Source organism: Chiloscyllium plagiosum, unplaced genomic scaffold, assembly GCF_037043375.1.
Source record: "Chiloscyllium plagiosum isolate Xiang-an unplaced genomic scaffold, Cpla_swu_hap1 HiC_scaffold_45, whole genome shotgun sequence".
NCBI classification, from domain to species: domain Eukaryota; kingdom Metazoa; phylum Chordata; class Chondrichthyes; order Orectolobiformes; family Hemiscylliidae; genus Chiloscyllium; species Chiloscyllium plagiosum.
The window spans coordinates 5,300,264-5,312,558 of NW_028270183.1; the positions used below are offsets into that span (position 1 = coordinate 5,300,264).

Below are 12,295 nucleotides of genomic sequence, written 5' to 3' on the forward strand. Positions count from 1 at the left end.
ATTGACTTTTTTGAAGAAGTAACAAAGAAGATTGATGAGGGCAGAGCGGTAGATGTGATCTATATGGACTTCAGTAAGGTGTTCGACAAGGTTCCCCATGGGAGACTGATTAGCAAGGTTAGATCTCATGGAATACAGGGAGAACTAGCTATTTGGATACAGAACTGGCTCAAAGATAGAAGACAGAGGGTGGTGGTGGAGGGTTGTTTTTCAGACTGGAGGCCTGTGACCAGTGGAGTGCCACAAGGATCAGTGCTGGGCCCTCTACTTTTTGTCATTTACATAAATGATTTGGATGTGAGCATAAGAGGTACAGTTAGTAAGTTTGCAGATGACACCAAAATTGGAGGTGTAGTGGACAGCGAAGAGGGTTACCTCAGATTACAACAGGATCTGGACCAGACGGGCCAATGGGCTGAGAAGTGGCAGATGGAGTTTAATTCAGATAAATGCGAGGTGCTGCATTTTGGGAAAGCAAATCTTAGCAGGACTTATACACTTAATGGTAAGGTCCCAGGGAGTGTTGCTGAACAAAGAGACCTTGGAGTGCAGGTTCATAGCTCCTTGAAAGTGGAGTCGCAGGTAGATAGGCTAGTGAAGAAGGCGTTTGGTATGCTTTCCTTTATTGGTCAGAGTATTGAGTACAGGAGTTGGGAGGTCATGTTGCAGCTGTACAGGACATTGGTTAGGCCACTGTTGGAATATTGCGTGCAATTCTGGTCTCCTTCCGATCGGAAAGATGTTGTGAAACTTGTAAGGGTTCAGAAAAGATTTACAAGGATGTTGACAGGGTTGGAGAATCTGAGCTACAGGGAGAGGCTGAACAGGCTGGGGCTGTTTTCCCTGGAGCATCGGAGGCTGAGGGGTGATCTCATAGAGGTTTACAAAATTATGAGGGGCATGGATAGGATAAATAGACAAAGTCTTTTCCCTGGGGTCAGGGAGTCCAGAACTAGAGGGCATAGGTTTAGGGTGAGAGGGGAAAGATATAAAAGAGACCTAAGGGGCAACGTTTTCACGCAGAGGGTGGTACGTGTATGGAATGAGCTGCCAGAGGAAGTGGTGGAGGCTGGTACAATTGCAACATTTAAGAGGCATTTGGATGGCTATATGAATAGGAAGGGTTTGGAGGGATATGGGCCAGGTGCTGGTAGGTGGGACTAGATTGGGTTGGGATATCTGGTCGGTATGGATGAGTTAGACTGAAGGGTCTGTTTCCATGCTGTACATCTCTATGACTCTATACGTCTCAATCAGATCCCCTCTCAGCCTTCTAAACTCAAGCATATACAAGCCCAGTCGCTCCAATCTTTCAGCGTAAGATAGTCCCGCCATTCTGGGAATTGACCTCGTGAACCTACGCTGCACTCCCTCAATAGCCAGAATGTCTTTCCTCAAATTTGGAGGCCAAAACTGCGCACAATATTCCAGGTGCGGTCTCACCAGGGCCCTGTACAGCTGCAGAAGAACCTCTTTGCTTCTATACTCAATTCCTCTTGTTATGAAGGCCAGCATGCTATTAGCTTTCTTCACTACCTGCGTGCTTGCTTTCATTGACTAATATACAAGAACACCTCGATCTCGTTGTACTGCCCCTTTACCTAACTTGACTCCATTTAGGTAGTACAGGCAGCCACTCTCTCTCTGTCACACGGACAGGCAGACACTCTCTCTCTCTTTCTCTCGCTGTCACATGGACAGGCAGACACTCTCTGTCACACAGACAGGCAGACATTTTCTCTCTCTCTCTGTCACACGGACAGGCAGACTCTCTGTCACGCGGACAGGCAGACATTCTCTATGTGTCACACAGGCAGGCAGACATTTTCTCTCTCTCTGTCACATGGACAGGCAAACTCTCTTTCTCTCTCTCTCTCACACGGACAGGCAGACTCTCTCTCTTTCTCTCTGTCACACGGACAGGCATGCACTCTGTCACACAGGCAGGCAGACATTTTCTCTCTCTCTGTCACACGGACAGGCAGACTCTCTCTCTCTCTCTCTCTCTCTATCACACAGACAGGCAGACTCTCTCTCTCTCTTTCTGTCACACGAACAGACAGACTCTCTCTCTCTTTCTGTCACAGACAGGCAGACTCTCTCTCTCTTTCTGTCACACAGACAGGCAGACTCTCTCTCTTTCTTTCTCTGTCACATGGACAGGCAGACACTCTGTGTCTCTCTCTCTCTCACTCGGACAGCCTGTCCAGCAGACTGGAGCTGGAGAATATTCCCAGTTTTCTGATGTGATGCGTGGCGGTGGTTTGAGACACAGCCCTGGAGAAAGGGTCTGGCTGCTTCCTACCTGGTCATGGGTTTGCCAGGCAGGTTGGGTAGGGGTGGAGTCCTTAGCCCTGAGCTTCCTGGTGCACACGCACAGGTGTCGAATGAAGATACAACATTCACTGTAATATCTTTACCAGAACCCGGGGAATATTTTTGAGAAGCTAGGGATGTTAATCGGAAATGTTCAGATTGAGCAGTGACTTCCCAAAAGGAATATGACAAACAGGAATTGTGGGAATCAATCAGAGAGCTCTCTCAAACAGCTAGCATGGGCACAGTGTGCTGAATGGCCTCCTCTCAGGTCTGAGGGGAAATACCCTGTGGGCTTTTCTGGGTAAAGCTGAGGGACAAATACCCCTTCCCAAATAACTGCCCCCACCCCACTGCACGCGGGTGACAACACCATTCAGAAAGGCCCTGTTCTTAGTGCTTACCTGATTTTCAATGGTCAGGCCTGTCCTCCTCGGGTGCTTATGTCTCCTCACTGACCTGGTCATTCTGCTGAGCACAGGACTGTCCGGCTTCCTGGTCACACTGTATGTGCTAAAGCCCAGTGCCAGAGTCCTGGTCTGGAACACCAGCTCATTCACCGCATAGCCACGGTCTTTCCTCAGGAGCTTTGTGAAGTTCGATACAGCAACAACCTGAGACAGGGAGAGACAGCGTCAGAGAGACAGCGTCAGAGAGAGAGAGACAGAGAGAGAGAGACAGAGAGAGAGAGACAGAGAGAGAGAGACAGAGAGAGAGAGACAGAGAGAGAGAGACAGAGAGAGAGAGACAGAGAGAGAGAGACAGAGAGAGAGAGACAGAGAGAGAGAGACAGAGAGAGAGAGACAGAGAGAGAGAGTCAGAGAGAGAGACAGAGAGAGAGAGTCAGAGAGAGAGAGTCAGAGAGAGAGAGTCAGAGAGAGAGACACAGAAAGAGAGAGACACAGAAAGAGAGAGACACAGAAAGAGAGAGACACAGAAAGAGAGAGACAGGGACAGAGGGACAGACAGACAGACACAGAGAGAGACAGTCAAAAGTCAGACAGAAAGAAAAATTGTGTGTCAAGGTTAGAGAGATTTAAAGACACAGGAAAGGGGACAGGGACAGACAAGCATTAGAGAGACAGGGATGCCAAGAGTGAGAGAGAGGGCTTTTCAATACATTACAGTCTTGTATGATATATTAACTTCACGACAAATCTAGTTACATGTTGCAAATTGAAGTCAGTAGCTTCAGAGTACGTCATTGACAACAGCATGCATTATATTTACATCTCTTCAGATATATCCAGGTAGTTAATAAAAAAAAAATCAAGGTTTGTTTGAAGATTTCAGTTACCTGGTTTGGTACCAAACCTGCTCTGGGGTCATGAACTGTATAGTCAGTGCCATTGACCGGGATTCTCACGTACACACTCACTGCTCTGGCCAAGGGGTTGTACAGAGTCACTGTAAACTGCAGATAGAGCGACAGAGAGATTACCAACATTAAATCCTGCCAACCCACCACGAACACTCGCCAGGAAGTAAAAACAAAGCAAAATGGGAACTGTCCCTGAAATGTAAATGACATCTACTGGGATGTGATGGTCCAATGGGGGAGGGAGTGGAACACGAGACTGAAGGGTTTGGGGAAAGGTGGATGTGAATATTGATCAGCCAATCACTCACTTTGCTAAGTTCTTCAATGCCGTGACAGACGCTGATGTTGAGTTGGTCACAGAAAATGAAATTCTGTTTCATTCCACTGAGACTCGACAGAGCGTTACTAACCAGCACCTGCAAACACAAGAAAGCAAACACTAAAGCAGGCAACACTGCACTAACCTTCTTCAACAAAGCTCTTCATTGGGAATACCCAGGTTCCTGAGTAGAGTTGTTCCCAATGCCCCAGTGTTCCTGCTGTGGAATGTGCCGAGGTGGGACAGTGCTCATTACCTGGATGTAAAATGTTACTGAGGTAGGGTCACTCAACCCGAAACGTTAACTGACTTCTCTCTCCACAGGTGCTGCCAGACCTGCTGAGCTTCTCTGGTCATTTCTGTTCTTGTCTCTCTACATCTTTCTTGTGTTCTACACATCTCCTCCCCCTCTGACTCCACTCCCTCAAAGCTATCAAGCAGCTTGGTCTTTGTTCCGTCCTTGCTTATTTTCTTGGAACGAGAGCCAGCATTTCCTAATTTCGTTGGCCCCAGAACGTTTCGAATGTTCGAGACTGAAATCGACAGGTTGTGGGGGACAGGGGAAAACTGAGCTGTAGGGAGCAGGGAGGAGAGCAATGATGGTGTAGAAACCAGCTCCCATCCTCAGCAGGCTGGGAGACTCGCCCCTGTCCCTGCTCATCGTCTGGCTGTCAGCTTTTGAAACCCACGCCCCCAGGGCGGAGGGTGTTGTGTCAACCAATGACCTTCCCTGTCAGTTTCCCCCTACAGCCCTCAGCATCTCTATTCAAGCTCTTACCTCACACTGTTCCCAGCCTCTGGCCAACTTCTTGGCATAATCATTGGCTACGTGTTGTTTCTCTGTCCCAGAGACAGCGTCGTGATGCTGAGCCACAGCCATTGCCTTCCCTAAGTATAAAACACACAGCGTTATTGCCAGACCGCACGTTCAACAACTTTCAACCAAGCACAGGGTTTGAGGGAAAGGCACAGAGTGATGGTTAATACCTGGGCCCCACTCAGGGTCTCACTGATCCCAAGGTGCCAGTGCAGAGACACAGTACTTAATGCTTTCTCTCTCTCTTACAGGGAAAAAAAAAATCAAGAACATGACTAAAACCAGGAGCTTTCTCTCAATCGTGTTGAGGCCTTTGGAGCAATTTGTTCAAAAGGATCAAAACAGATTATGGAATTTCTGAGCCAAATTACACTCAGTGCAAAATCGCGGGTCCGCAAACTCTTGCGCTTATTTGAAGCTCCGCACATTGGAAATCAACCACAGCACAGAGCACACCCGCAGAGGGAACCCATCATCACGACCAGGAATGGGGATGTGGAGATGGAGGTGGAATGTGGGCAGTGGTGCCTCTGTTTATAACAATAACACTGCCCGAGTCTGCACTCTGTGCCCGCACTCCCCAAGAGCAGGCAGCTCAGGAACTCAGTGGCTGTGCCCGGTGCTGGGATCCCGGGATTTGCTGTGACGGAGATATGGGGTCACGTCGATCTGGGATCCGGACTCACTCAGTACGGAGCTGTCTCCGACACCGTACGGACCGCTCCGAGAATCAGCAGCTGCCAGCACCTCTAGCTGGTTACAGACCTGGAAAGGAAGCAGATGTTTGGGAAACAGTAACAAAGCCTCATAGCCCACTCACCACCCACAGGGATCCACTCCGTCAATCCCACTTCCCGATCCAACTCTGGGAAGTTAATCACACGTCCGGAATGCCCAGTGAACGCTCCATCCTCTAACCAGACCGTCAGACACTCACATTCTTTGGAGACCTAGTGTGGTCTCCTTTAGTACAGACAGACCAGCCCTGTCTCAGCACTGCACAGTTCACCCCACTGTGCATGCTCCCTGCGTGACCTCCACCCCCAATCCCTGCAGCCGCCTCTGGCATATCCTCCCACCACCACACCCCTCCACGGAGCTTATCCCACCCCCACCTACCCGTGCATAGCCCCCTGTGCTGCCATTGCAACGCCCTCCCTTGTCCACGAACCCCATTACTGCAACACCAGCTCTCTGCTTAAACCCAACACCTTGCAAAAACAGCACTGTTTTCTTTTGTGAGGGTGTCTACCGAAGTTCCAAATCTCTCCAGCGCACCGAAGGGGGCAAAACAATTCAGGCACCTACAAACCTTCGAGACCGGGAGCAGGAGAAAGGCAATCCTCCTACCATGGCAGGCTTTGAACCCAGGCCCCCAGGACTTTATCTGCATTAACACTCCACCAATAAACACCACAAGACCATTGCCTCCCCATCTTTCACCTCTGCAAATTGATTCCTTCCTTAAACATTGAAGTGATTTGGCTTCCACTGCCTGCTGCGATGGGGGGGTTCCACAGGCTCTCTGCTGCCTGAGTCCTCCCCCTCCATCCAATATCGTCTACCCACCCCCCCCCCCACTCCACCCCAACACTCTCAGATCCCAAGACTGAGAGTCCACGTCCCGGATCCACCGTCCCTTCCCCTCCTCCCGCGAGGGGGGATATTCTGCCACCATCCGGCTGTCCCGTCCTGCCCTTTGGCAGGAGTTTAGACATTTCGCTGAGACCCTCACCCCGACACTGACTCCCCCCCTCCCCCGCCAACACCATTCTGTCTGTCTCAGTCCAAAGGGGGTCTCACCTGGAGGAAATTGTTACTCAGCCTCTCGTAGCGTTTCAGAGCTGGCCGACTGGTGAAGTAACCTGTCCAGAACTGATGGGGCCCGTCCGCGTACGGGAAAAAATCATCAGATTTCACCGACCTGCACGCCGTTTATTAAACAGGAAAAAAACCCACAGGTCACACATTGCTGTCAGACACAGAAAATAGTGGCCACGGCTCTGGACTCACATTTAGTAATATTTTAAGTGATTTTTAAATTGGTTCTGTGTAGAATTAGCTGAACTCCCAATGGCACTGCTTATAGTGAGTGAGGACCATTCAGTTAGATAATATGTCTGTGACAGAACAGTAAATGTGACACTGATAGATAAACAGTGGGTTCATATGGAAGAGCAGTTATTTGCAATTAGGGTTCAGTAGGTTGGTGATGCAATGTGATGCTAACAGCATGTGTTCGATTCCCATCACCGCCTGAGGTTACCATGAAGGACTCTCCTTCCCTACCTCTCCCCTCGCCTGAGGCATGGCGACCCTCAGGTTAAATCCCCCGCCATTGTCTCACTCTAACCAGAGAGCATGCCTTTGGTTCCCCCGGACTATGGTGATGTTACTTTTCCACCTTTATTGTGAGAGGTATATTCATGTAACACTAAAACAGACCCCTCGGTCCAACCAGTCCACACCGAACATAATCCCAAACTAAACTGGTCCCACCAGCCTGCTCCTGGCCCACATCCCTCCAAACCTTTCCTATTCATGTATTTATCCAAATGTCTTTTAAACATTGTAACTGTACCCGCATCCACCACTTCCTCAAGATGTTCATTCTATACATGAACCACCTTATGTGTCGAAACATTGTCTCTCACATCTCTTTTGCCTCTCACTTCAAAATGTGCCCCCTAGTCTTGAAATCCCCCACCCCAGGAAAAAGACACCTGACATTTACCTTATCCATACCCCTCATTATCTTATAAACCTCTATAAGGTCACCTCTGAACCTCTTACGCTCCAGTGACAAAAGCCCCAGCCCCTCCTTATAACTCAAACCCTCCAATCCTGGCAACATCCTGGACAATCTCTACTGAACCCTCCCTGGCTTGATAGTCTCCTCCCTATAACAGGGGGACCAGAATGTGGCACAGTACTCCAGGAGAGGTCTCCCCAAAGTCCTGTATAGACTCGACATAACTTCCCAATTCCTATACTCAAAGGTCCAAGCAATGAAGACAAGTGGGCTAAACACCCGCTTACCCACCCTGTCTACATGTGATGCAAACTTCAAAGCATTATGTACCTTAGTCCCTAGGTGTCTGTTCTTCAACAATAGCCAAGACTGTCTTTTTAACTGTATAAGGCCTGACATTGTTTGTTTTACCAAAATGCAATACCTCACAGTTACCCAAATTAAACTCCTTCACCCTTTAATGCAATTGAGCAAACTCTCTGTAATCTTAGATAACCATCTTCACTACCCACTGTCGCATCAACATTGGTGTCACCCACAAACTTACTGACCACGTTCAGCATGAGATCAGGTTTGGTTATGGAGTACTGACCCTCTGGGCTCCCTCAAGTTGGGAATTACTTTATGAATCATTTGAGAAATACAGCAGGTCTGGCAGAAACGATGTTCATGTTGTAAATCCGATAAGAGTCTTCTTCAGTTCTTCAGAAATGTGAACTCTTCTCTCTCTCTCCATAGTTGCCGTCAGACCTGTTGAGTTTCTCCAGCACTTTCTGAAGACAGCCCCTGACCTTGTCTAGCAGCTCGTGTATTCCTATCAATGAGACCAGGGCAGCTGGTGCCTGAGAGCCGGTGCACCAGTTAGAATCGGGGAAAAGAGGGGAAGGGGCCAGAGACACAGTTTGAGACTTACCAGGTCAGGTTAGCCCTGTTTAACTCATACAGATAGCACGACGGGGTCGAGTAGAGCACATTGACGTTACTCCCAGTCTCTTGCTGCTCAGAAACAAACAAAAGGTTCAGGTTAATGTTGCCAGGTTCCAAAACTCTCTGGCACTTCTCAGCAGTTTTGCCCATTAGGGGGACTCTAGGTAGGGTTTCATAGACCAGTCACAGTGCATTTCATGTGCTCAGGAAGTTCATTCCACACACGAGCCCCATCCTCAGTCATCAAAGGAGGTATTACCAGAGTCACAATCGCAGATCTGACAAAATCCCACATGGAACTGACATTCCTGCCCAGTGTCTGTCACATCCCTGTGGCTTCCCACAGTACCTTACAGCCAATGAGGTCCTGTTCAAAGTGCTGTCCCTGCTGCATCATGGGAGAGACAGCTCCCGTTTAGGCACAGCAAGCTCCCACAGGCAGCACCGAGACCATGACAGAACCATCTGCGGCCGGGGGGCCTGTTCAGGGATAAATGTTGACAGGACAAGGGAAGAGAGGAAGCTCAGCATTCACAAAACTGCCATATTCCCATCTCACAGCCGACAAATCAAGCATGCTGACGGCTGGTTTGTATCCAGGGCTTAGAGATTATTCCAGGGTAAGAGATGTACCACCTGGGGGAGTTGTCTTTTTCATGGGCTGTGGGGAATCACTGGTGACACTGGCATCTGTGACCCACCCGCTAACAGCCCTTGAAGTGAGCAGCTTGCAGGAGGCGGGGGCGGGGGAGGGGGTCTGTGGGGGTGGAGTCACATGGATGCCAGTCCAGGTACGAACGACAGATTTCCTTCTCTAAGGGGACTTAAGAGTCATTGAGCTACACAGCACAGAATCAAACTCTTTGGTCCAACTCGTCCGTGCCGACCAGATATCCTAAATTAATCTAGCCTCATTTGCCAGCACTTGGCCCATATCACTCTAAACCCTTCCTATTCATATACCCATCCAGATGCCTTTTAAATGTTGCAATTGTACCAGCCTCCACCACTTCCTCTGGCAGCTCATTCCATACACACACACCACCCTGTGACTGTGTGTTGGGGGGAGGGTGTTGCGGAGGGAAATTCCCAGAGAGAATGTCAGTACTTCATCCTCGGTTACAGCCGATCTAAAGTGAACAAACAGGACCTGTGCAGAGACATTACCGCAGCATTCACATGTTTGATGAGCTTGTCGAGATTCTTGTACCACATGTTTGCATCTTGAAAGTGGAAGTCCGAGCCCATGGTCATGATGATGTGGTTGGTTCTGTAATGTGTTGCCTGAAAGAAGAGAGACAGACTTGGTTAAACCCTCACTCACAATGACAGTGTTTGACTACATCAGGATAGCCCGAAACACTCCAGAATCTATAATGCTGCATTTAGCAACGAGACAATAAATCATTACGGGTCACTGGCTGGGTCTCATGCCCAATTCTGGGTCGTCAGTAAGAAAACAGATTCAGCGATTCACAGGAGAATGGCAGCAGGGATAAGGGACTGTTGTTAATGTGGACATATTGGACTGGCTGAGATTATCCTCCTTAGAGCAGAGAGGGTTATTAACTAGAAATTCAGTCATCACACAAAATCATTCAATGTTGTGACAAGACGGAACGAGGTGGAAGTGTTCAGCCTGGCAAAGAGGTCTGCACAGAGTGGGTAGGGTGAAGGCAGTGGGTGACAGCTGGCATGCACTGTCTGAAAGGGCAACAGTTGCGGATTTAATCATCACTTCCAAAAAGAAATTGGATCAATCCCCAAAAAGAAATAAAAACTAATGCAGGGCTTTGAAGACATGGAAAAAGGGGAGAGGTTTCCATCAGGTAGCTCTACCAAAGGGCTAGCACAGGTTCAGTGGGCGGAATGGCCTGCGTCATTTCACAGCTCTGGTGTAATGCAGCCTCTGTCACTAAGGGAGACCCTGTGCAGCAGTAATGTGTGTGTGTTGTTGCAGTTTGACTGAGTTTTACAGAGAGCTGCTCAAACTCCAGGAAAACCCAGCCCTTTCACAGTCAGCTACCATATACAATATGGGAACACAGGCTGGTGGTAACTGGGAGCTCTCTGTCCTCGCTCAAGATGGAGGGTCAGGGAAAATCCTGATCCTCTCACCCTCTAACAGGAGAGACTAGACAAAAGCCAGAGCTTCCCCACTGCAGGGAGGTTTCACCTTGCTCAGCATCTCCACCCAGAGCAGCATTGCTAGGAGACAGGTCACTCATTCAACCTCCACCTTCCCCCCCACCACAGCCCCAACCTCAGGGAATGTGGGTGAAGACATTCCCCCAGCACAGCTGATGCCTGGGAGAGTGGGATAGCCAGGCCATGGGCCAGGAGTGAATGGCTCTGAGCAGGCAGGCTGTGGCTCTGTGTCCATCAGAGAATGGGTGGCAAACTCCATCCCAGGAAATCTCAGGGGAAGGTGAGGAGCCGGCTTTGTGCCCACACTCCTGGCTACTTGACTATAGCGGGCATCGCTGCTGAGCCTATCCTGCCCTGAAGGTACAGGGGAGACAGCTCCATGGTAACCGTAGCTTGAGCTGCTGCAGTAAGGTGATTCTCCCACAGGCTCTCACTCTCTGCTTGGCCATCCATGAATTCTGGCCTCTCAGAGTTCTCCAAGGGTGTCTATACTCCCACTCAGAGGCTGCACCGTTCTGGGACCCCAGCATCCCAGTTAGTCCTCAGTAATGCTGTAAACTCATTCTTCACCCTCTGACATACATCACCCTCAGGGCTGCTCTGTGGTACAGTGTCGGAACAGCATTCTCATTGACACGCTCACATCGCACTGAGCAACTCAGCCCTGTCTGACCTCTCCCGGCCCCGCCTGACCTCTCCCGGCCCCGCCTGACCTCTCCCGGCCCCGCCTGACCTCCCCCGGCCCCGCCTGACCTCCCCCGGCCCCGCCTGACCTCCCCCGGCTCCACATGGAAGGATCAGTGTGTTTCTGGAGTGGGGTGCTGGGGAGCGGTGGGGGAGGAATGCTGTAGTTTGTGGATCCAAACCCCTGGGCAGTGGGTAATAGGCAGCCCCACTCACCTGCTTGTAGGCAGTCTGGTTGAAGTAAAAAACGATTTGATCCACGTTGTACTCATCCAGGTTCTTGTCGTCTTTGATGGGCTCATCTGAGCAAAGCATGTCCCAGCAGAGCATTCTGGGAGGGTTATATCCATTGGGAAGAACACCTGGGAAATAGGGTGGGAAGCTTTAACATTAGAACACAACGTGACTGACCCCAGCACAAACCCGAGAGTTCATTGTGGAGCAGGGTCCAATGTTGACGAGGACCATGTTCCCCACATCATGTGGAGCTCATTCGTTATTGGGAATCCCGGTCGGAACAGATTGTGGGTTTCACTGGATCATTCCTCTATCATCTTCCTCCAGGATATCACCTGCTTCCATCCCCACACTCCAACCCTCGTTGTGTTTTGAATGTGTTCACAGGACAGGAGTAACACAGGCAAAAAGCCAGCATTTACTAACCGCCCCTAACTGCCCTCAAACTGAGCTCAGCCTATTGAGAGGGCAGTTCAGAGTCATTGCTCTGAGTCACATGTTGACTAGACTGGGTGAGGATGGCAGATTTCCTTGCGATTAAGTGATCCAGGCAGGATTTTAATGACAATTTGATGGTTTTGGGGTCACCATTATGATTCTAGCTCTTATAATCCAGATCGATTTAACTACTTGAAGTTGACATCATTATCCCAGGCCCCTGGATTGTTCACCCAGCAACATTACCACGACACTCCAGTATCCAACAACCACATTCCTTTACATTGTATTCCCAGATCCCACCTGGAAAACCCACAGCCTTCATTTCCATTCCAA

At 49.6% G+C, this 12,295-nt stretch overlaps 1 protein-coding gene across 1 annotated transcript in view; it reads right to left on the reverse strand.

Moving 5' to 3' along the window:
• The window catches only part of man2b1 (mannosidase, alpha, class 2B, member 1), a 48,228-nt gene that overhangs the window by 19,825 nt on the left and 16,108 nt on the right, over positions 1–12,295 (reverse strand). Inside the window, exons 6-14 of the mRNA XM_087983110.1 lie at positions 11,501–11,646; positions 9,620–9,736; positions 8,439–8,521; positions 6,577–6,697; positions 5,460–5,538; positions 4,735–4,844; positions 3,946–4,053; positions 3,614–3,730; positions 2,721–2,930 (exon numbers count right to left, since the gene is read on the reverse strand). Of these exons, the coding sequence (XP_087839236.1) occupies positions 2,721–2,930; positions 3,614–3,730; positions 3,946–4,053; positions 4,735–4,844; positions 5,460–5,538; positions 6,577–6,697; positions 8,439–8,521; positions 9,620–9,736; positions 11,501–11,646 (1,091 nt within the window). The remainder of the gene's footprint in view (positions 1–2,720; positions 2,931–3,613; positions 3,731–3,945; positions 4,054–4,734; positions 4,845–5,459; positions 5,539–6,576; positions 6,698–8,438; positions 8,522–9,619; positions 9,737–11,500; positions 11,647–12,295) is intronic.